A 22,585-nucleotide genomic window follows, 5' to 3' on the forward strand; every position below is an offset into this window, starting at 1 on the left:
GCATTAATTTATTAACTTTAATATGCAATGGAACCGATAAGACTATAGAACGCTAAATCTCCCTTAATTAGCTAGCTCCGACCCACTCCAATGTGTATGACATACTACAGTTCATAGACTTTATTTAGTAAAAACAACCATTAATCAATAATTATTCTCCCGCTTGTTTGTGCAGTCCGTCATACTTTAAAGGCATGGAATCTAAACAAATGCTGTCGCCAAGCAGTACGGGCAAAGCGCAAAGACGTCATACAAACTTGTGCATGGCTCCGTCTCCTTCGCATGTCTATAAAGCTTCCAGGTTTGCACTATGTCCAACGCGCTTCATCCGCCTAAGCAAAAAGTTCAACATAGAAATCAGAGACACACTAGCTCAAGGCCAACTTTTTTAAATTTTGTTTGTCTGATTTCTCACACATTTGATGTATCGTGTTCTCACGCCTACTCGGAATATATTGAATCTGCAAGCATGATAAATTTGCATTTTTGTATACAACACGTCATTAATTCATCGTAATTTGAAACCTAGGTATATATATATATATATATATATATATATATATATATATATATATATATATATATATATATATACATATACATACACACACACACACACACACACACACACACACACACACACACACACACACACACACACACACACACATATATATATATATATATATATATATATATAGTGTCGAACTCCAGTACACACAATAGTTGATCCTAGGTTTCAGAAGAGAGTGTGAAAAAGCAGCCCCGCCCTTATTTCATATTCATCGCCCCACGCCTAGTTAGAAACAATCTAATTCATAAATATAGTTTCTATACACAGAACTGCTATATATCGGTCCCTATTAGAATGCTAACCAAACAACGTGTTTTTAAAGAGATCAATTTAGCATGAGAGATCGATCGCTAAATTTAAAATGTTGGGAAATTTACCAGGAAACGATGCCTGTCTAGACGATGCTTACGCTACATTCGTGTGATATTTGTTCACTTGTAGTGTAATACACAGGGTAGTGCATAACGAAGGTTTTCTACTAGCCACGCCTACCGCAGCAGTGCTAACCGTCTTTCTGCAATTGCTCTAGCCTACAAAAATCCCATTGTAAACTAAGTGATTTTACTATTCAGAGAATCCTCGAGCATTTCTTGCCCCTGCGAAAACCCGGGACTCATCACAGACCCGGGACAATCCGGGGACTCAATTAACTTAAGGCTCTGTAGCAAATAGGTGCGTATACCTATCTACTTTATCAGTAGTAATTAGTACACAGCCCTTGTGTAACTGCTCCAGTTATTTTTAGCAAGATAACCATGTCTAGCTGTAACCAGTAGTCAGACTATCTTGAACTCTTCGGTTAGCTAGAGTCAATTTAATTAGTGAATAAATGTGTACAGTCAGGCTTCTGTGTATATATAGCCGTATCGTAACAGCAAAGAAGCGAGAAACATTGATTTCACCACGTACGTCATTCGATAGATTGACAAGTCCCAACGAGACACTACAACGAGAACTATATAACATATACGTCGTCATCTAGGGTTAGACTCGTGCCCTGTCCTCCTCCGCTCTAGGTTGCTTACACCACCTGCGCTAGCTGTCACATGTTTATACGTCCATGTGGTTTCACACGTGTGATTGGCCTAAGCACGGAGGAGGACTGGGACCATGCTTCGTCACGTGACAAGCATGTTTGTAACGTGAACGAAATGGCGTGACATGATTGGTAGATACTACTTCTATTTAGCATGATAGTTTCCGTAGGAAGGCTTTTGTAATGCATGATTACACACTTAGAAAGACTAAGTACACAACAATTATAGAGCCACTAAGCCATTACGTGCCGATAACTTGTCGATGGCGTCCTTGTCCGTGAGAGTGCGACCAGAGAAGGACTTTCGAGAAGAGCGGTCTCAATGGTAAGTGCAAGTGCATTCGCGCGCGCCTAGATCTCCTAGATACCTGTCGAGACACACGAGTACGTGAAGGTAAAGCCTCTCTTTTTCAAAAGGCTGCGACGGGTCCTGATCCTTGTATCTGCCAGAGTACTGCGTTCAGGCGTCCCTGTTAGTTACGTCTAGCAGATTTTGTTGGACCAATTTTAAGCTAATATCAGTCACGTCGAGGTGGCTCGTAAGCTTTCCCGGAAGCTCGCCACAGGATGAACCATGCCACCAGAACATACGTCTACGTTGGTATTGCTTTCGCAGCAGTCTCTGTTGGAGTTATAGCACATTCTACTAACGTTTCAGACTTGCGGAATCACCCCTCGCCTTATGCAAGTAAGATACGCACTGCGTACAAGAGGTGTGCACGTGCAGAGTGCCTGTTTGACCTGTAGATGTCACAAGGATAAATGGACAAGATTCGAATCAAGCAAGTGGGACTTGTCCAACTCCAGCGAAGCAACATGTCTCAAGAGATTATGCGGAGACGCCAATCAGTTGGCAATTAGTAGAAACGACTCTGTCGTCCGAGATAGATCGAGCGTTTGCGGGAGTCCGACTGCTGTTCTCTTGGTCGAGGGCCTGTTTCGTGGCAAGATTTACGCCGTTTCTCCGTGAAAGACATCGAAGACACGATGCGTCGTCAAAGCCCTCATTTGTTTGGCATCTTGCAAGCGCTGGTCAAAGGGAAAGCCAACGAGGATGCTGACAGCACACGCCACATGCAGGCTCTCATCACCGGCACTGTGGCACTGAAGTTCTGAGATCGCCAAAGCAGTGGGATTGCACTCCTAACAGCCTACATGCTTGTTTGCTCGCGGTACAGGAAAACAAGCAATTACAGACCTCAACCATCTTGGTGTCTCGCAATCATATCAACAGGTATAGCGACGTCTAACTAAAGAACTTGGCGAATGATTACCAGGATGTACAGCAGCTCACGAAAGAGACACACATCTGGGTGTATGACAATCTGAATTTGTATTTAGATTTAGATCTGCTTTAGATTTGTGAAGGTAGTCAAATGTACGAAATATGTCCGTCATGGACTGCGTTATCCTACTCTAGACTCTGCTAGCCGGCGCAGTTTTACGAAGAGGATCGTGCATGTGCATGATGGCGTTGATTTGTGAAGCCAGGCGACTGACCGGTTGTAGGCAAGTTGTTAGGCTCTTGCTAATCTACCACCTTCTGTGTCGTCTAGCAGAGCCTTAGCAACCTATTAGAAATCTTAGCTGAGACCAGTGGGCTGAGCTAAATAACTTAATTAGACTCAAAGCATGTCACGTGACGAAGTATCCCAGTCCTCCTCCGTGCTTAGGCCAACCACACGTGTGAAACCACATGGACCTATACACACGTGACAGCTAGCGCACGTGGTGTAAGAAACCTAGCTCGGAGGAGGACTGGGTACGAGTCTAATCTAGGGTAACTTGTAGTAGGTGTGGTTTGCGTAATTAGCGTGGGACATACCCACACATGATGTAATGCCTAGACTTTGCCAGTCAACTGCAGTTGGTTGCAGTTTGTTGCAAGTCGAAAGATCATGTCTACGCGCAAGTATGCAGTCGAATTTCTGGGGATTCCTTCTATTCATGCTCTAGGCAAAGACCTGACTGTCACCGTGGAGTACAGTAACAGCTTTCGGACGCAGCCTGGTGATGAAGTCGTACTAATTCCAGTAGGATGGAAAAGCTTGAGTGAGCGGAGATCTACATTGCAACCAAGAAATAGTACGAGTTTCGTCATCCCTACGGCTGAGCTATCGTGCGATGACCCTGAAACAACCATTCAACTTCTCTACGTGCAAAATGGTGTCGTGTTTGGTGCAAGCAATCCATTTTTAGTGGGAATTCCATGTGATGAGGATTCTCTACCATGCGAATCTATCGATTCCTACACAATTCTGGTGCATTCTGGCCGAGAGCAGGGAGCAGAGGAACTTTCACAAAAGCGTCGTCGTGGCAACAGTCACGCGGCAGTGTCAGAGTACATCGAGGCTTCGAGCAAGGGTGATGAGGACATTTCTAAATCTGCTGAAACACGCAAACGAGGTGGCAGTGTCAGCAGTATTAATGCTAGTAAATTGTTTCACCGATCAGTCAGCAACATCAGCACAGATGATGAAAGCTTTGTCATCGCAGACATGCCACCGAGTCGCCCAGACAACCAATCAGAAGAAAATCAGCTTCAAGTGATGGTGACTCAAGACAAAGTGTTTGATAAGATTTCTCAGGAGGGTAAAGGTCTGAACTTGGTATAATTGTTTTAATTTTTAAAGTTTTGTGTATGTCAGTGTGTTTGTGTGTGTGTGTGTGTGTGTGTGTGTGTGTGTGTGTGTGTGTGTGTGTGTGTGTGTGTGTGTGTGTGTGTGTGTGTGTGTGTGTGTGTGTGTGTGTGTGTGTGTGTGTGTGTGTGTGTGTGTGCATGCATGCGTGTGTGTGTGTGTGTGTGTGCGTGCGTAGAAGTGTGTGTGTGTGTGTGTGTGTGTGTGTTTGTTTGTGTGTGTGTGTGTGTGTGTGTGTGTGTGTGTGTGTGTGTGTGTGTGTGTGTGTGTGTGTGTGTGTGTGTGTGTGTGTGTGTGTGTGTGTGTGTGTGTGTGTGTGTGTGTGTGTGTGTGTGATGAATATAATTTCAATACATTCTTTGGCGTTTTCTTGTTCTAGCTGCTGCCAACTTGTTTACAATTCTGGAAGAACCGATTAGAAATGAGGACATGGAAACTATTGCTTGTGCAATCAGCAGCTATTACAATCCTCTAGGACGAGCTCTGGGGTATGAACATGAGAAAGTTCAAGACATTCTGTCTGCCCATCAGTACGAAGGACAGAGAAACTCCGAGAAGCTTCTTGCCGTCCTTCGAGCCTGGAAATACAAGCATGGAGTGAAAGCTACACTCGGGAGGTTATTGCAAGCGTGTGAAATGATTGAAGTGAAAGGAAAAGTGGAATTGGCTCTGATAGAAAAGAAGACAAGTAAATAGTGAAACTTTGCGTATTGCTGTGCTCGTGTACATTTAATATCTACGAATTGTTGTGCACATGTATTTAGTTAGCTAGACACTGATGTCTGTCAACGGACAGAAACAGCTGAATGCTCTATGTAGAAGTCAGTTTTGCATTTTAAACGTGACAACACGTTACAAGTTAGCAATTACAAAATTAAACTTAAAAATCCATATAATCAGATTTCAGGACGCCATAACGCAACTGGTTCATTAATGTAAGGCGCGCTGTATGGAAGTTCGAAGCCACAAGCTAACGTGGTCTACATAAATGAGTTGAACATGATTGATTGCAGTCTGATCTTCAAACAGATGCGAATTAGTAGGTAAATTAGCTGTATTATAGTTATTTTTGTAATATCAATTTGTGTAGTACTTCTAAATTTTTTCTTTGAATTTTGTGAAGATAATGATTATTTGATTCTTGGCCTCTATACCTTGTCGGTATCTGGAAATTTTAGCATAGAAATATGTAAATGTATTAAACAGTATTGGCTAATTTACATAAACATACGTCCCCGTGTTCATTAATTAAGTATTAATGTAATTACTAATTGATTTTAGTTTTGTAGTACGTATTACGTGATCTTTAATCAGTGTAGCAATTAATTGAATATGAGAGTTTTGATAAATAAAATATTTCTATCTGCTAATGGCTTCAGTTAGTGGAAGTAAGTTACAGGCATTAGTGCATGAGTGCAGTCAAAGAAATTACATTTTCAGTAAATAATTAAAATTATATTTATGTATACTTAGGGTTCAGAGAGGACTGCACAATATAACAAAGACATGGGACACTGGTGTGTATTTGAATGTTAAGTTAACTAAACTCTTTATTATTCAGAAATGTGTAGGAGATTTGTAGTCTCGCAAGCCAAGTCATCCTCCGTGCTCACAGTGCAGCGACCTCACGTGTTGTTCTCCTGCTCGCACGTGAGAGAAGGTGAAACTGCGTGTGAGCAGTTCCAACTCAAGCACATCCTCTCACGTGCAAGTAAGCCAACTACACCTGAGGTCGCATAGTGAGGCAGAGCACAGAGAAAGGCTTGGATTTCGAGGCTAGAGATCTTGTCACACTTTTAGACAGAACTACTGACAACATGAAATAGTATTAGCTTATAGACCACTAACATTTTTGTATTTTTGTATTGTGATATTAAAGCACTGTGGATCCATGTTCTCAATACAAAAATATGAATAATGTTTAAGTTTGTTTCTGATATTTGCTTAAACTCTATGCTGTAGACTGACTGTATCTGTATTTCTGTTGTAAAACACAAACCAGTTTAGTAAACAAATCGTATGCCAGTTTTTGACTAAACTGATAACTAAATAGATTGAACCGTTTTATCAGTCTAGTAGCTAGACTATGTACCTACAGAAAGATGTACATGCAACAAAGTGAGTCTAAAGTTTACTATTTCGTATTTGTTATTTTAATTACAATCAACTGATAGCAGTAATGATATCAATTAGTACATGTATCAATTAGTACATGTATCAATCATCTAGATTTTCAAATTAAGATTATAATGTTTGGCTTTACGAAACTCAAAGACTCTGTACACGTATGTAAAACCTAACGATTGTGAATTAGTATCTGTGGATTTCTTTTGTGAGTTTAGCCTTCTATGCTTGGGTATCTAGATACCAGGTATTTGTGACTACTGTGCATCACTTTTTATTGCAGTTTTTAAAATTTATAATTTAAATATATTTAAGCTAACGATTTTAAATAAGTTACATTTTAGTTTAGTGATGTAAGTACAAAAAGTTTTGTGAGGATTTGGAGTGCATCATTTCTATTTCTATAATGAGTGCAAATGAAATAAATTTTTCTATTTTTAAAATTTTTTTTGTCTACTTTAAAAATTTAATAATATTAATTAAATAAACATAAATTTGTTTGCGTTGTTTGACTAATTAAAAATACATTTTTGTAGTTTACAAATGGGAGAAATTCTTAAAATACTGAAAGAGAATCGTGTTTTAATTACAACTTTAACTTTACATAATCCGACCATATGTTCACTTGTTGTGCATAGTCGTGTTTACTTCCTCTTCCGTTTGTGCTATTTAGCTGTGGACAGAAGATGCTCAAAACGAAGAGGGCGCTGAAGGAGATCATATTTTTAGTCAGTTAATTGCACGCATAGCGCCAAGCATTCGGTCTAAGTCTAGAAACTAAAGTCAATCTAGAGGGTGTAAGACCATGCATCATAGTGTGATCGGCATGTTGGTTGTTTGAATGCGCACGTCTGAAGTTAGCGTGCTGGGTTTTTTCAAATGTCGGAATACGCATTAATTTATTAACTTTAATATGCAATGGAACCGATAAGACTATAGAACGCTAAATCTCCCTTAATTAGCTAGCTCCGACCCACTCCAATGTGTATGACATACTACAGTCCATGGACTTTATTTAGTAAAAACAACCATTAATCAATAATTATTCTCTCGCTTGTTTCTACAGTCCGCCATACTTTAAAGGCATGGAATCTAAACAAATGCTGTCGCCAAGCAGTACAGGCAAAGCGCAAAGACGTCATACAAACTTGTGCATGGCTCCGTCTCTTTCACATGTCTATAAAGCTTTCAGGTTTGCACTATGTCGAACGCGCTTCATCTGCCTAAGCAAAAAGCGCAACATAGAAATCAGAGACACACTAGCTCAAGGCCAACTTTTTTAAATTTTGTTTGTCTGATTTCTCACACATTTGATGTATCGTGTTCTCACGCCTACTCGGAATATATTGAATCTGCAAGCATGATAAATTTGCCATTTTTGTATACAACACGTCATTAATTCATCGTAATTTGAAACCTAGGTATATATATATATATATATATATATATATATATTAGTGTCGAACTCCAGTACACACAATAGTTGATCCTAGGTTTCAGAAGGGAGTGTGAAAAAGCAGCCCCGCCCTTATTTCATATTCATCGCCCCACGTTTAGTTAGAAACAATCTATTCATAAATATAGTTTCTATACACAGAACTGCTATATATCGGTCCCTATTAGAATGCTAACCAAACAACGTGTTTTTAAAGAGATCAATTTAGCATGAGATATCGATCGCTAAATTGAAAATGTTGGGGAATTCACCAGGAAACGATGCCTGTCTACATTCGTGTGATATTTGTTCACTTGTAGTGTAATACACAGGGTAGTGCATAACGAAGGTTTTCTACTAGCCACGCCTACCGCAGCAGTGCTAACCCTCTTTCCGCAATTGCTCTAGCCTACAAAAATCCCATTGTAAACTAAGTGATTTTACTATTCAGAGAATCCTCGAGCATTTCTTGCCCCTGCGAAAACCCGGGACTCATCACAGACCCGGGACAATCCGGGGACTTCATTAACTTAAGGCTCTGTAGCGAGTAGGTGCGTATACCTATCTACTTTATCAGTAGTAATTAGTACACAGCCCTTGTGTAACTGCTCCAGTTATTTTTAGCAAGATAACCATGTCTAGCTGTAACCAGTAGTCAGACTATCTTGAACTCTTCGGTTAGCTAGAGTCAATTTAATTAGTGAATAAATGTGTACAGTCAGGCTTCTGTGTATATATAACCGTATCGTAACAGCAAAGAAGCGAGAAACATTGATTTCACCACGTACTTCATTCGATAGATTGACAAGTCCCAGTAGTCACTACGCAAACGACACAGTGAAACACACACCTGAACGCCTCCTCCTTGATCCGTCCCGTCAGGAACACCTAGAGGTGCTGTATAGAATGAAGGAGACACCACAACGAGACACTACAACGAGAACTATAAAACATATACGTCGTCATCTAGGGTAACTTGTAGTAGGTGTGGTTTGCGTAATTAGCGTGGGACATACCCACACATGATGTAATGCCTAGACTTTGCCAGTCAACTGCAGTTGGTTGCAGTTTGTTGCAAGTCGAAAGATCATGTCTACGCGCAAGTATGCAGTCGAATTTCTGGGGATTCCTTCTATTCATGCTCTAGGCAAAGACCTGACTGTCACCTTGGAGTACAGTAACAGCTTTCGGACACAGCCTGGTGATGAAGTCGTACTAATTCCAGTAGGATGGAAAAGCTTGAGTGAGGGGAGATCTACATTGCAACCAAGAAATAGTACCAGTTTCGTCATCCCTACGGCCGAGCTATCGTGCGATGACCCTGAAACAACCTTTCACCTTCTCTACGTGCAAAATGGAGTCGTGTTCGGTGCGAGCAATCCATTTTTAGTGGGAATTCCATGTGATGAGGATTCTCTACCATGCGAATCTATCGATTCCTACACAATTCTGGTGCATTCTGGCCGAGAGCAGGGAGCAGAGGAACTCCCACAAAAGCGTCGTCGTGGCAACATTCACGCGGCAGGGTCAGAGTACATCGAGGCTTCGAGCAAGGGTGATGAGGACATTTCTAAATCTGATGAAACACGCAAACGAGGTGGCAGTGTCAGCAGTATTAATGCTAGTAAATGTTTTCACCGATCAGTCAGCAACATCAGCACAGATGATGAAAGCTTTGTCATCACAGACATGCCACCGAGTCGCCCAGACACCCAATCGGAAGAAAATCAGCTTCAAGTGATGGTGACTCAAGTCATGAGGGAAAAGGACGAAGTTTCCAGATTGTTTCGACGGGAAAGAAACATCGCAGAGCAACAAGAAAAGAAAAATGAGGATCTAAGGCGTGCACATGATGCCCTGGCAGAGGAGAACTTGGAACTGAAAAGGAAACTGCAGGAGAAAGACGGCAAACTTTTGTCTCTCCAGAAAAGTTACAGTGAAAAGGACCAGAAATTGAGTCACACAAGTGATGACTGTGTTGATCAGTCTCCATGGCTTCAAACTAGAAAGATTGTTGATGAGTTGATCAGTAAGGAGACAGTAAAGCGACCACCGCCATATTTACCTCCTTCTTTCATTTTACCTCAGCCATGGATTGAAATAGATCAACCTGCAGCAGCAGTTGACCAACAACGTTCAAAGGCACACATTGTGAGCAGATGTAATGAGCCAGTGGCTACAAGTGACCTAAATGATTATGAACAATACCAGTGTCCCATGTGTCCACTGACATTTGAAGAAGTTAATTCAGCTGCATTTCAACAGCATGTGCACAGCCATTTCAATGAGTGAGAGTCTCTACACATACTGAAATCTAACTCGGACAAGAACAATATCCCCATCTCTCGATGCAGCTTGAATTGAACTAGAGACTTGCATGGTTTTGAAGAACAGAAACAGACATATTTCTCTTATTTATTGACCTATTTATTAGATACTGACAACTTTATATGTGTTTGAAGAAATGGCAAATTCTAATATAAAAAATTGTTGGACATTTACTGTGACCAAAGTAGCACTGTCTGTTGTACTAGCTGTTTGCATTTTCTGTCTAATCTGCATGACCAGTCAGTATCATGCAGGAAGTCACTTTCAAATAATTTTGATAATTGTCTGGTTAATCACTTACACCAACTTGACTAGCTCTTATCTGTAGTCTCACCTATCAGATCATCTTCCTACTGTAAATTAATAATCAACAGTCTAGACTACGCTGCTGCCTCAAATGTCAAGGTTGACTGACCAAAAGTCAAATACCTGAAACTGGATGGGAATGACTGTAATTGAGCTGATAGACGTTTTACTTCAATTGTGAATGTCAGATTGCTGTCACTGTTTTGTGCCAACTTTCACTATAGCATTAGATCTAGTAAAGCACACAATCGAAGCGATGGTCTTAAGATGGTATCAATGTAAATTTATGACTATCTGTAGACTGAGATATGGTTGCCTCCATGTAGAAAATTGACACAAATGAACAAATCTGCTTGCCTGGATTAACTTAATTCTGGCAAAAACTTGTCACCAATACCAGCAATGTATCCTTGCTAATATATTCACCGTACATTTCAGCCCTTAAAGTAACACTCTTGAAGTAATCTTGTCCAATGCGTATCAGATACATTAATTAGTACGTACTCTATCATAAACAGCATCTTTAGCAGCCAGCTGTGCATGTAAATTCTTTTATTTGTAGAGACTTTTTCATTTCTTCTTGTCATTCCTTCCAACAAAAATCTAGACAAAAGGCTCTCCATAAGATTTTAGTATTGATACTTTGATGTACACTGTTTCCATAAATCTTCATACTAAATTTTGTCAAGAAGCATGCACTCTGTAAGTCAAATAATAAATGTCCTCTTTTACTTGTCCAATTCATCATGTTTCTGTCAATTTTTGCCTACAAGACTCACCTAAAATCGAATGCTCTCTCGCTGCCATCTTGATTTCATGTAGAGCCGATTGAGTTTCCGGGAATGAAAAAGTCGCTGGTCCACGAGTCTAAATTATGCCTGTCTGCACTGTCTAAGCGTTATAAAATGACTTGATTTAATTAAGACAGAGAATAATACAACGAAAGGCAACCCACTACCTAAGCAACGCAACTATAATGAACTCGGTCAAATCCCACTGGCAGATCCTGTCATGCCAAGTACCCGTATATATCCTAAATACCCTATTAATAATTAATCTGTACAAACTGGGTATAATGCTGGGCCAGCCCTTAAAAACATTTCTGTTGGTCTCAAATTTTAACATAAATCACAATTTGTTTTATCTTCATGGAAACCAGGGGCGTAGCTCAAGGGTTTCCAGAGGGGTTTCCAAATCTTACGAGCTTGATATCTGTAGTGAATATGATAATAGCATAAACGTTTCACACAACTTCAAAATTGTAAACTAAGTCATTTAGCTGTCTAGCTCAGTGTCCCACGTGTCTTCTGGTGAATCAGTATCCAGTACAAAAGTGTTAGCTAGTTCACTGTCTGAGTATGGCTCTCCAAAGTTTGGGAGAATAATCTTTCTCGGGTTCCTGGCAGAAAATAAGCGGATCACGTCCAAGTGTGACAACTTCCTGTTGTAATGGACATGCAGCATGACAAGTCCGTTGAATCGGATCTGCGACATGGATGCCCGGAGAGATGTCTTGACGCGATTGAGAGCACTTATAGACCGCTCGCACTCACAGGACGTCACAGGCCAGGTGCAGACAAGGCGCAATAGCCTCGACACAGTTGGAATTAGTGGATTACCCATTGCCAAACGCAACGCTTCTGCTACAGTAGCGGGGTGCTCTGAAATGGGCAGTGATTTCAGTATGGCAATCCACAAGTCAATTTCTGCAGACAGCGCATCCAAGTTCGGACTCGCAGTAGGAAAATCACTTTGATATGCCTTTCCAAATTCAAGAATATCTGCTTTGGCTGAAGCATCACGTAGCAAAATCGTCGGCATAAATGACATTCCTTTCATAGCTAGTTGTTGAAGGTTTCCAAACCGGATATTCATTTGCGAAATAATGTCATCTAGTAGCGGTATACTCACGTTCAGGCGATAGTAGTCAACTGGCGTTTGCGCTGGAATGTTCCCACGGTACGTCTGCCTACTGCAATATCTTGGGAGACTCTCTTGCACTCCAGTCTTCAGACACAAAGCCTGAACGTCTGTCCACCATTCACCATGCCTGTCGTTGATGTTGTCCCGCATATCTTGAAGAACGGAGATGACTCTAGCGACGTGTTTGTAAGCCTTTGCAACATCTGTGGCTTTCTCTTGGAGACTTGATGTTAGGCTTTGAATTGCAGCCATCAATTTTGATGTTATCACAAATGTTGCAAGAAATCGGAACTGGGTTAGGTTATTGTGGAGAGATGTAGCAGAGGAGGAGCTAGTAGCGTTCCATGTAACTGTTCCACCCCTGTTTCTGCTGATTGTCTCCAACGTCGTTAAAACAGCTGGATAAAGCTCAGCAAACACGACAAGGGCTTCATGTCGCGCTACCCACCTTGTTTTGCACAAATCAACCAACTTTTTCTTTGAGTCGCCACCCTCTCCTTGACGCCATTCATGAACTATCTCAGCCATAGCATGAGCACGCTTTGGTGAATATTTGAAAAAGATGTTGACGTCTAACAATGATGACCACATAGACTGGATGAAAGGCAGTTTGCTTAGCCTTATTATACACAGGTTGAGACAATGTGCACTGCAATGGAGGTACAGCGCTTTTGGGCATTCTGCAGTTACTCTGCTTGCACAACCCTGCAAAGGTCCAGCCATATTCCCTGCACCGTCGTAGCCTTGTCCACGAAGCTTCTCTTTTGGCTGCAAGCCCATTTCCGTCATTGTGGTCAGTAGCAGATTAGCTAAAGCTAGCCCGGTGGTGCCATCAGAGCAACAGAGAAATTCAGCCAACTCTTCACGAATGAGTCCAGACTCATCGACGAAACGAAGAACCAGGGGCAACTGTTCTTGGTTGCTGGCATCAGCAGATTCGTCTGCACACACTGAGAAAAATGGTGCTTTTCTGACATCTCTCAATATGTCTTCTTGTATAACCTTCCCACAGCACTCAATCAACTCGTTCTGTATTGTTGGGCTCAGGTAAGACGCACGTAGTCCTCGAGCAGACTGAGACATATGGAAGTCCCTCAACAAGTGTTCATCACCTGCGTCCACACGAAAACGCAATAGAGCTAGAAAGTTTCCAGGATTACATGCTAACTGTTCGTTGGGGTCCCAAGTAAATCCTTTCTCTCTGTGGCCACGCAAAGAAATGTTCTGGCGTCCACAAAACTCTACAGTCTTGATCAAGGCACAAAGCTTGGCTATATTTTCCTGTTTTTGCTTACTCCCTTGGTCTACGACAAGCTGAAGAATATTTGCCTGACCATGTCTTCTGGTTGCAATGAAATGGCTGGCCCTGGTACAGCAGACCTTATGACATTCCTGTTGGTCATGCTTTCTAAGGGTCTCAGACGCTTTGGTGAACTTTACCATTGCTTGTTTGCAGAGCTGGCCTGTTGATTGATCAGTGCTGAAAAGTGCACAAGGTAGACAATATCCACCATTTTGGCTTGGAGAATAAACTAGCCAGTTATACTTTTCAAGCCATTGTAATTGAAAATAGCGCTTGGTATCTCGCCCACTCTTCTTCTCTTGCCGAGGAGGAAACGGAAAGTGGCTGTCTGGAACAAAATGACCCAACAGCAAGGAGAGCTTTGTATCATCCTGCAGTTTGTTTGGATCTACCAGTTCTCCAACATCGTTTCCTACGACATCATACGATACACTATTTATTACTGTACAGCCGCCGACTGCAGTACACTCACTAATCGCTCTGCAGGCTTCAGCAGGATCACGTTCATTCCCATTGACAAATGCAAGCACTTCAACACGATCGCTTACATGATCCCCGCTGCCACCAGAACCAGTGACTTCTATACTGAGGTCTGCAGTTTCATATGCTTCACTTGTCATTGGGTTCAGTTCCAAATTGATGGAATGCGACGATGCCCGCTCAGAATCTACACTCTCTTGAGTGGGGTCCCCGCCTCGAGATCTCTTTCTAGCAGCTTCAAAGAGAGCACTGATGGTCAGTTGGTCTTTAGAACGCCTCTTCATTGTCCACAGTCACTTTCGGAAATTCCCTCTCTTCACGTGTCAGGAGACTACGAAAGGTGCCCGCCACGTGCAAAGTTGGAACACTAGCGCGCGTTAGGCGTGCCTTGACGTCCCTGCCGGTCACGGAGCGTATGTAGGGTGTACAGTACACCACAGGAATCACTGCCGAATCTATATCAAAAACTGTACGGGAGAAGGTGTGACGTAAGACAATGAGTTGATATTAGACGGCTGTTGCTTGGGGGGTTTCCAGACCCCCTGGAAACCTCTTGAGCTACGCTACTGGAAACATCAACATCGTGTGATGACAACTTGCCTTGGAGACCCAATTAATGCGCGAGAGCAAGAGCGTTTTCGACATAAACTTGATGTTGTAACCTAAAATTGAGTTTGTAGCTACAGCCTACACAGTGGCTTTAAATTACCAAATTATTACTAAGAGACTGGTTTGGTAACCTTCTGAGCCGCAATGCTGACAAGAGGTTCACATCACTGTCACACCACCCAACACATCAACACGTGATTTCCGTCGACGCTCTCATGCCTTGTCTCACAGCGAACCAGCTGCTCATTGTTTGACACTGAGAACTCCATCTGTATCGACACATCGACTAGGGACATAATGGAATTGATCCTAATTTGCGCAACAGTTTTGATGTCCCGTATTCTCGCGGGCGAGACTTCCATCTCCTCCATGTCATTGCGTCTCTTAAATACAACATACCTGCCGTCGACATTCAATACGCTCAATGAACCCACGAGCTACGGACTCGGAAAAGACGCAGCCGAGGCGTTAGCCTATGATCCCACCTCAAAGGTCGCCTATAGTCCGTGGGCCAAGTCAGATACAACGCCTAGAAATTGAAGGTAGTCCCCACTGCCGCACAACAATTGTTTCTCTATTCTAATAGTTAAAGCACATAACTATAAGCCAAACCGCACTTGTTGTCATTCTGAAAGATGGTCGGATTGGCACACAAACGGCGATATTGATATTAGTGCACACCCCCAGCGTTACCGGGGTAACACGCTTCAGCATTGCCGGAATCTGTTGTCTTCAGAGGTTCTAGCTTCCCTTAGTTGTTCGTTTTCGTTCTGACCTCGTACAATGAGTACTGAGGGTGATCTTAAACAGCAGGAAAGTGAAGTAGACTGGTACAACAAGTGTTTATGCCATTGTCACGAGGACGCGCACGGGGACGTGACACAATTTACTGCCAAAAGCTGGAAAGCTCTTCACGAATCAGCAGAACAACGGCGTGACCAAATTTATGAGGCGCTTGCTCCTCATTTCCAAAGCGGACCTCGTGGTGGATACCACAGACGCTGCTACCAGACGTACACTAACAAGACCTTTCTGGTCAGACTTCAGCGTCACGGAAAAAAGAGAAAGCAGCCTGATTGTGGAGAAACGCCAACCAGATATGTCAGTTGTAGCACAGCCACTTCATCTAATACTACCTGCGACGACGAAGACAACATTGCAAGTGCTAGGCGCATGCGCAGTCGCACAAGTTTTCAAGCCACTGATCTAACAGCCTGTATATTTTGTCAAACAACAAAAAAGAAGTATAAAGACAAACACCTAAACGAATCACTTAGCTTGTGCTTGACAGAGCAAGCTAGTGCTACTCTGTTGGAAGCAGCTCGAATTCGTAGTGATGAAAGACTTCTTCTAGCTATCGAACATCAGGACCTCATAGCAATTGAGGTGAGATATCATCGTTCTTGTTACTCGACGTACACGCACAAGCAAAATCTAAAGCGTTTCATAGAGGCAAGAAATGAATCCCCCGTTGCACCATACTCTGATGTTAATGTTATGGAAACCGTACTGCGTGAAACCGAAATAGCCCTCTTTCAAGAGAAAAGAATCCTGCAGTTAAGTTTTGAGGCAACGTTGTTTAGAATTAATGGAACAAGCCCAAAGTGGCGTTGTAGCTGATACTGAGAAGTCGTTATATCGTAATGATAAAATAAAGAGAGCTGTATTGTCCCAGTTTGGTAACAGGGTAACGTTCTGGAGTTTGTCTGACAGACAGCAAAGTGATTTGCTTTATGATTCTTGTTTGCCAGCGGGAGCTGTAGCAGAGGCTTTTAGTAACCTACGATTGGAAGGTAGCAAATTTTCTCGAGAAACGTCTCCTGAAGAGGATCATAGTAATTCCACTGACGACATTGCATTTGTACAATCATCTAATGATGATATAGAAGATATGGGCCGCACTCTTTTTCACGCGGCAATGCACTTGCGTAGTCAAATTTTAAGTTTAACAAATCGTATGCAATGGCCTCCAAGTTCCAACGAATTAAGGAAGCCACCAAACATTCCACCCGACTTGTTTAACTTTCTAGCGTGGGTAGTAAACGGGGACGATGGCTCTAATGAAGCTATTTCTAGCAGAAACAGAGTAAGAATCACGTCTCAAAGAGCAGAACGCTATGTCACCTCTATTGCTGAAGATCTAATTCATTGTGCTACTAACGGTAGAGTGAAAACACCGAAGCACGTCTATTTGCCGATGACTGTTCGAAGCCTAACCGGTAACGTGCAGATTGTGTCGTTACTCAATCGATTTGGCCACGGTTTGTCCAATAGTCAAATGCAAGAGATCGATACGGCAATAGCTGAACAACGACTGCAGGCCGACAGTAGTGAAGTATTCATTCCTTCAAACATTGTTCGTTTTGGACAAACAATCAGTTTCTGTTGGGACAATAATGACATTTTGGAAGAAACACTGTCTGGCATGGGAACCACTCACTGCACAAATGGAATAATCTTGCAACGACAACTATGTGGACCGTTACCACAAGCCGAAAGACCATCATTGGCCTATCGTAAACGACACCAGCGTTCACTAACAGTGACAAACACAGAACCTCTGGAGTACATTTCTGGACAGAGGCCTGGTCCTTCTCTCATGCCATTTGTTTGTGACGCTCTTCAGAGTCAAGTTCCGGACCCTATTCATATTGAAGCAAAAAGGAAAGACTTTTTGTGGATTCTAGCTCGTTTAGGTTGTCATAGTGATGTCACTGTATCGGATATCAATCAAGTTGTCCCGTCGTGGTCCGCATTTAATCGCTTACTCTGTTTTGACACAGTACCAGCAATGACAGAAGTCGGTTACTGTCCGGTGATCGGTGCTTCACCAACACGTTTAGACACAGTTTACACTCTTTTAAAACGTTCTTTGGAAACAGCTAGAGCTCTAGGTCAGAATGATGTTGTTGTAGTTCTTGATCAGGCAATATATGCCAAAGCGACGGAAATATTGTGGAATCGACGACAAGAAATGGAAGGTATTGTTTTAAGAATGGGCGGATTCCACATCTCTTCAAATTTTCTTGCAGTTTTAGGCAAAAGGTTTGGGGATGCCGGACTGAGAGACCTACTAGTGGAGTCGCGAGTTTTAGGACCAGAGAGTGCAAACTCTGTTCTTGGTGGAAAACACTACAATCGAGCAATACGCCTTCACAAACTGGTTTGTGAAACAATGGAGCGGATGCGTTGGCAGCAGTTCGAAGAGATGTACCAGAGTGGTCAAGAGAGCGTCAGTCTGAATTTGCCTAAGATCATGTCAACGGTTAAAGAAATTCTCTGCTACCTACGTACAATTATTTGCAATGGTATAGAAGATCAACTAATAGAGCTAAAGGAGTGTAGTAAAGAACTTATTAATTCATCAGCTTACCGTGACATATTTGATTCATATGAAACGTTTTGTTCCTCTTTGACTAGCCCATTAGCTAGGTTTTGGTCGTCATACATTAGTATGGTCCAGCTACTGATGCGTTTCATTCGTTCGATTAGAGAGGGAAACTGGCTACTGCACTTGGCATGCATTCGAGATATGTTGCCTTGGATGTTTGCTTACGATCACACCAACTATAGTCGGTATCTTTCAGTTTATTGGGCACAAATGCACGTTTTGCCAAAGGAATATCCCAACGTATATGAGCATTTGCTAAATGGTGACTTTACAGTGCAGAGAAATTGTGACGCTGGATTTGCGCAAGTAGCTGTCGATCAAACTATTGAGCAAACTGTGAACAGACACACGAAGACAAGTGGAGGCATAATTGGTTTTAGTCTTCGCCCAGGCGCAGTACAGCGGTGGCTAGTTACAGCGCACGACAGAGCTGCAATCACACAATGCTGTCAGGAAGCAGCGGGACTAAATAAAACTGAATCCCTATACAAAGAATTACAGTCAACCAGGATAAGAAAAGATGAAGATGACGTAAAGAGTCTGACTGAAATGTTAAGAAGTTGGGGTAATCCGTTTGATGAATGCATCGATAGTCTCGTAAATCTAGCATCAGGTGTTGCTGCTAGTATTGATGTTGAAAAAGACCTGTTACAAGCAGAAGCGAAAGGAATGGCAGCATTGACAGATTTTGTTACTTTGCGTTTAGTCAATAAGGAGATAGGATTTTATGAGCCACTTCGATCTTTGCGCTTAAAAACCTTTTCAGGTATGACTAGCAAACGATCAGTTAAAGGAAAGGCTGGAAATATCGTTCTTAAAGCCGACAGAAGTCTTTTTGCGAGATTGATTGTTTTAGCTCAACATCGCAAGCTTGAAATGCGAGAGGTATTGAAATACTCTCTAGGTCCTCTGCCTTGGTCACTGGCTTCTCCAGATGGATCATTGACAAAAACGAACAAAGCAAAACTTCTACATCTTATGGAAACTAGTCAAGAACAGGAAAGAGGCGTCCCAATAAGAGCAGCGTTGATCTATGATGGTATGGCATTGATTCAGTCTTTCAGTGGTAGTTCAATACCGAAGACATTTTTTGACTTGGCATTGTCAATTTTTAGCACTATGAGTAAGCAATTCCGAACAACTGGTGATCGTGCCGATTTCGTTATAGATCGCTATCCGCAGTTCTCGATAAAAAACGCCGAACGTGAACGTCGATCTTCAAGGGAAGGGTCTCTGCGGTTACACATTACCAGAGGTAACCAGAAATGTCCGAGGCAATGGAGCAAATACTTATCTGTGGGAGAAAACAAAGCAGATCTTGTGCACTTTTTACGAACAGAGTGGAGTAAGCAGACATATGCGACATTGCTATCATCGGCTTCAGTTTACGTGTGCGACGGCAATGAGTGTTTCAAATTATCTGCAGAAAATTTGAACGTCAAGTGCTGCAACGTGCAGGAATTAACCTGCAATCACGAAGAAGCTGACACCAGGATGTTGTTTCATGCCAGTCACGCAGCAAAACAGGGTTTTGAGACTGTAGCCATTCGCTCTCCTGATACTGATGTAGCTGTGCTCGCATGTGGTTTTAGTCATCGTATTCCAGCAACAGTACTCTTTCGCACTGGTTCAAAGCATCGAAATCGGTACCTTAACATGACTAAAATGGGTCAACGTCTTGAGTTACCAGTGTGTTCAGCACTCATTGGTTTACATGCATTCACTGGTTGTGATACCACTAGTGCATTTTCTGGAAGAGGAAAGAAAAGCGGATATAACATTGTTACGAAAGACAGCGCAGTGAAACAGCGAGCAATCGATGTGCTTGGGTTGTTGGGACAAGATTTCGTTCTCTCTTCTGCTGTCTTCCAAGAATCGGAAGCCTTCACTTGTTGGCTTTATGGAAAATTTCAAGCAACGTCAATTGACGAAGTTCGCTATCAGCTGTTTAGTAGTAAGTTGTCGTCGTCTACACAATTACCACCAACACAGGATGCACTTAGACAACATATTTTGCGTGCCAATTATCAGTGCGGTATTTGGCGCAGAGCACTTGAAGGTACTCCATCTGTGCCATCTCCTCAAGGATTTGGGTGGAAAATTGAAGACAGTCTTATCAAAATTCATTGGATGGACAAACTGCCTGCACCTCAAGCTTTACTGGAAATGGTCAGTTGTCATTGTACTAAAGGCTGCTTGACGCAACGATGTTCGTGCAAATCAAATCAACTGGCTTGCACCGACATCTGTGGCTGCATCGGCTGTGAAAACAAGTCAAACTTAGAAGACGCAATGGAAGCCGGCTCTACGCTTTGTGATGACGGCTATGATGACGACAGTGAAGAAGAAATGTGACAACGTAATTCTCATATTAAGAATAATTCACCTGTTTTGATTTTTCTGCTGGACGAGTTTTAAAAATTACTAGTAGTTAGTTAAGTAAAATGGTAACTGAAATTAAAGTGTTTACGCTTTTATTTTTATTGCGCATGCGCATTGTGAGCAAAATTATGTTACTGATCACGACAATTTTAGGTTTCTTTATATTGGTGCCGTTTTCAAAGTTTAAGCGTAATAAAACCAGTACACGAATTGTGTTTCCATGGTAACGGAACTTGCTCACTTACCTTCAATTTTAACGACTTCGGACCTGTTGCCTCTTTGACAACAATCAAATTCCTGTTTTTCCTTTTAACTTGTATTATTCTAGCCAATAAAATCATTGTTGTGAAGATGTGGGGACCAAAGTACGTCTTACACAACTTGGCCCATGGACTACTACGTCGTCGGTGCCACTGGATACCTCTACGGCATCACCTTCAACGCATTAACCGGAGAAGGATCCGTAGCCTTAGCCAAACTAGTCACTGATCGAGAGAAGGTTACAGATGTCGCAGTCTGCAACAACTTGGTCGCCGTGTCCTACCACGGACGAACCGTCCGCCTAAACGGATTTGTCGAATTCTACAGCAACTTTGATCTCAAGACTAAAATTCTTGCGTTTCTTCACAGAGAGAGATTCGGTGTCGGTCCCGAATCGATAGTGTTTTCTTCCGGATGCGAGACGTTGGTGGTCGCCAACGAGGGATGTGCGGGCTGGTTGGATTCTACGAACTTTACATCGTTTTATAATCCGGAGGGTTCGGTCTCCGTCATAAAAAACATTAAGAGAGAAAGCGAGACGGTCAGATGTGACGTCGTCACTGCCGGGTTTACAAAATTCAACAACCGAGCGTCTTCCCTGGAACAGCAGCGATTACACTTTGTGATGGAGAGAGACGCGTTTGGACACACCTATACTCTTTCGGAGGACTTGGAACCGGCATATGTCGTTCTATCTCCGGACGATCGGACGGCCTATGTAGCGCTCCAAGAAAACAACGCCATCGCTTTCGTCGACGTCGAGTCCGCCACAGTGACGGAAATCTACGGTTTGGGACGTAAAGATCACTCTTTGTCGAACAACGGTTTTGATACCCTTAATGACAAGATGGTCAGGATTATGGCTAAACCAACAGGAGTCTACGGTCTTTACCAACCACAGGGCATGGCCGCTTTCCTTTTTGAGGGTCAAACATACATTGTGACCGCAAATGAAGGCCAATCTAAAACCTAATCTCTTGACGACAGAGCAATGTTCTCGGAAGCGTCCGTCGGGAGGTCGTTTGTCGAAAGCTTGACGGCGTCAGCAAATGCTTTATTATACGGCAGCTTGATCAACGGCGGAGATCTTGAACTGCTCGCTATATCCAACGCCACGAGTAAAATCTGGGATGGACTGTATGGCGAGCTTTACAGTTTCGGGGGGGGGGGGGGTAGCAGCTTCTCTGTTTACCTCCACAAGGATGATAGACTATCGATGGTCTATGAAAGCGGCAGCCTACTTGCTGAAGAACATGTCAAACGGTACGTAACGTGGTTCAATGGGAATTCGTCCAGAGACATATCTCTCGCGCAATCGTTCGACTCCCAGAGCGAAGAGCAAGGTATCCAACCGGAGGCAATCCATATGGCGAACGTCGGTGGCAAGCGGATCTTATTCCTCGGAAACGAGAGAACATCGACGATTTTTGTCTTCAGTTTTGAATACCCGTCGACCCCAAGGCTACTGAAGACCGTTACAAACATAAACGAAAAATGGCAAGCGAAGAGGCTTATAACCGGAGACAACTCGGTAACGTCGATAACGAGGATTTGTGTTTATTCCGTCGGAGTCAAGTCCGGTTAGTGGAAGGTCACTGTTGGTCGTAGCTGGATCATACAGCGGTACAGTGAGCGTCTACGAAGTTAATTATACTTGCACTTATGGCAGTTTGGGGAACGATTGTGTTCCCTCTTCTGGTTTTGAGCATGTTATGCAACCTGGTGTTATGGCTGCTGGTCTCCTCTTGACGACAGTGACTTGTTTGGTACAATTGCTGTGGTCCTCTAATTAAC

The 22,585-nt window shown here is 42.6% G+C and overlaps 4 protein-coding genes and 1 long non-coding RNA gene across 6 annotated transcripts; 3 read left to right on the forward strand and 2 right to left on the reverse strand.

Moving 5' to 3' along the window:
• The first annotated feature begins 3,486 nt into the window (after positions 1–3,486).
• LOC134195035 (uncharacterized) lies at positions 3,487–5,165 on the forward strand. 2 transcript variants are annotated; one of them, XM_062664034.1, is made up of 2 exons: positions 3,487–4,208; positions 4,629–5,165. In XM_062664034.1, the coding sequence occupies exons 1-2, from the start codon at positions 3,509–3,511 to the stop codon at positions 4,943–4,945; spliced, it is 1,017 nt and encodes a 338-aa protein (XP_062520018.1). In that variant the 5' UTR covers positions 3,487–3,508; the 3' UTR covers positions 4,946–5,165. The 2 variants fall into 2 exon arrangements, with proteins under 2 accessions (XP_062520018.1, XP_062520019.1); XM_062664035.1 differs by having other exon boundaries at positions 3,487–4,202.
• A 2,163-nt stretch (positions 5,166–7,328) lies between these two features.
• On the reverse strand, positions 7,329–8,771 carry LOC134195153 (uncharacterized). The gene is made up of 3 exons (XR_009972331.1): positions 8,597–8,771; positions 7,680–7,725; positions 7,329–7,596 (listed from the first exon to the last, which is right to left on the reverse strand). It is a non-coding gene; the product is annotated as an uncharacterized LOC134195153 (long non-coding RNA).
• Positions 8,772–8,880: 109 nt separating this feature from the next.
• On the forward strand, positions 8,881–10,313 carry LOC134194804 (uncharacterized). The gene has a single exon (XM_062663773.1). The coding sequence runs from the start codon at positions 8,898–8,900 to the stop codon at positions 10,098–10,100; it is 1,203 nt and encodes a 400-aa protein (XP_062519757.1). The 5' UTR covers positions 8,881–8,897; the 3' UTR covers positions 10,101–10,313.
• A 1,294-nt stretch (positions 10,314–11,607) lies between these two features.
• LOC134194588 (52 kDa repressor of the inhibitor of the protein kinase-like) lies at positions 11,608–14,432 on the reverse strand. The gene has a single exon (XM_062663531.1). It carries the CDS (start codon positions 14,430–14,432, stop codon positions 11,718–11,720), a length of 2,715 nt encoding a protein of 904 aa, XP_062519515.1. The 3' UTR covers positions 11,608–11,717.
• Positions 14,433–20,918: 6,486 nt separating this feature from the next.
• Positions 20,919–21,764, forward strand: LOC134194589 (mesenchyme-specific cell surface glycoprotein-like). The gene has a single exon (XM_062663532.1). The coding sequence runs from the start codon at positions 20,919–20,921 to the stop codon at positions 21,762–21,764; it is 846 nt and encodes a 281-aa protein (XP_062519516.1).
• Positions 21,765–22,585: the final 821 nt, after the last annotated feature.

Source organism: Corticium candelabrum, chromosome 19 (genome assembly GCF_963422355.1).
Source record: "Corticium candelabrum chromosome 19, ooCorCand1.1, whole genome shotgun sequence".
NCBI lineage: Eukaryota > Metazoa > Porifera > Homoscleromorpha > Homosclerophorida > Plakinidae > Corticium > Corticium candelabrum.

What these genes read in the sequence shown, in the direction of transcription:
- LOC134194589 (XM_062663532.1), top strand. Translation starts at nt 20,919, where the DNA reads ATGGACTACTACGTCGTCGGTGCCACTGGATACCTCTACGGCATCACC.
- LOC134194804 (XM_062663773.1), top strand. Translation starts at nt 8,898, where the DNA reads ATGTCTACGCGCAAGTATGCAGTCGAATTTCTGGGGATTCCTTCTATT.
- LOC134195035 (XM_062664034.1), top strand. Translation starts at nt 3,509, where the DNA reads ATGTCTACGCGCAAGTATGCAGTCGAATTTCTGGGGATTCCTTCTATT. An exon ending in GATTTCTCAGGAGGGTAAAG is followed by an intron (nt 4,209 to 4,628) that starts GTCTGAACTTGG and finishes TTCTTGTTCTAG; the next exon opens with CTGCTGCCAACTTGTTTACA.
- LOC134194588 (XM_062663531.1), bottom strand. Translation starts at nt 14,432, where the DNA reads ATGAAGAGGCGTTCTAAAGACCAACTGACCATCAGTGCTCTCTTTGAA.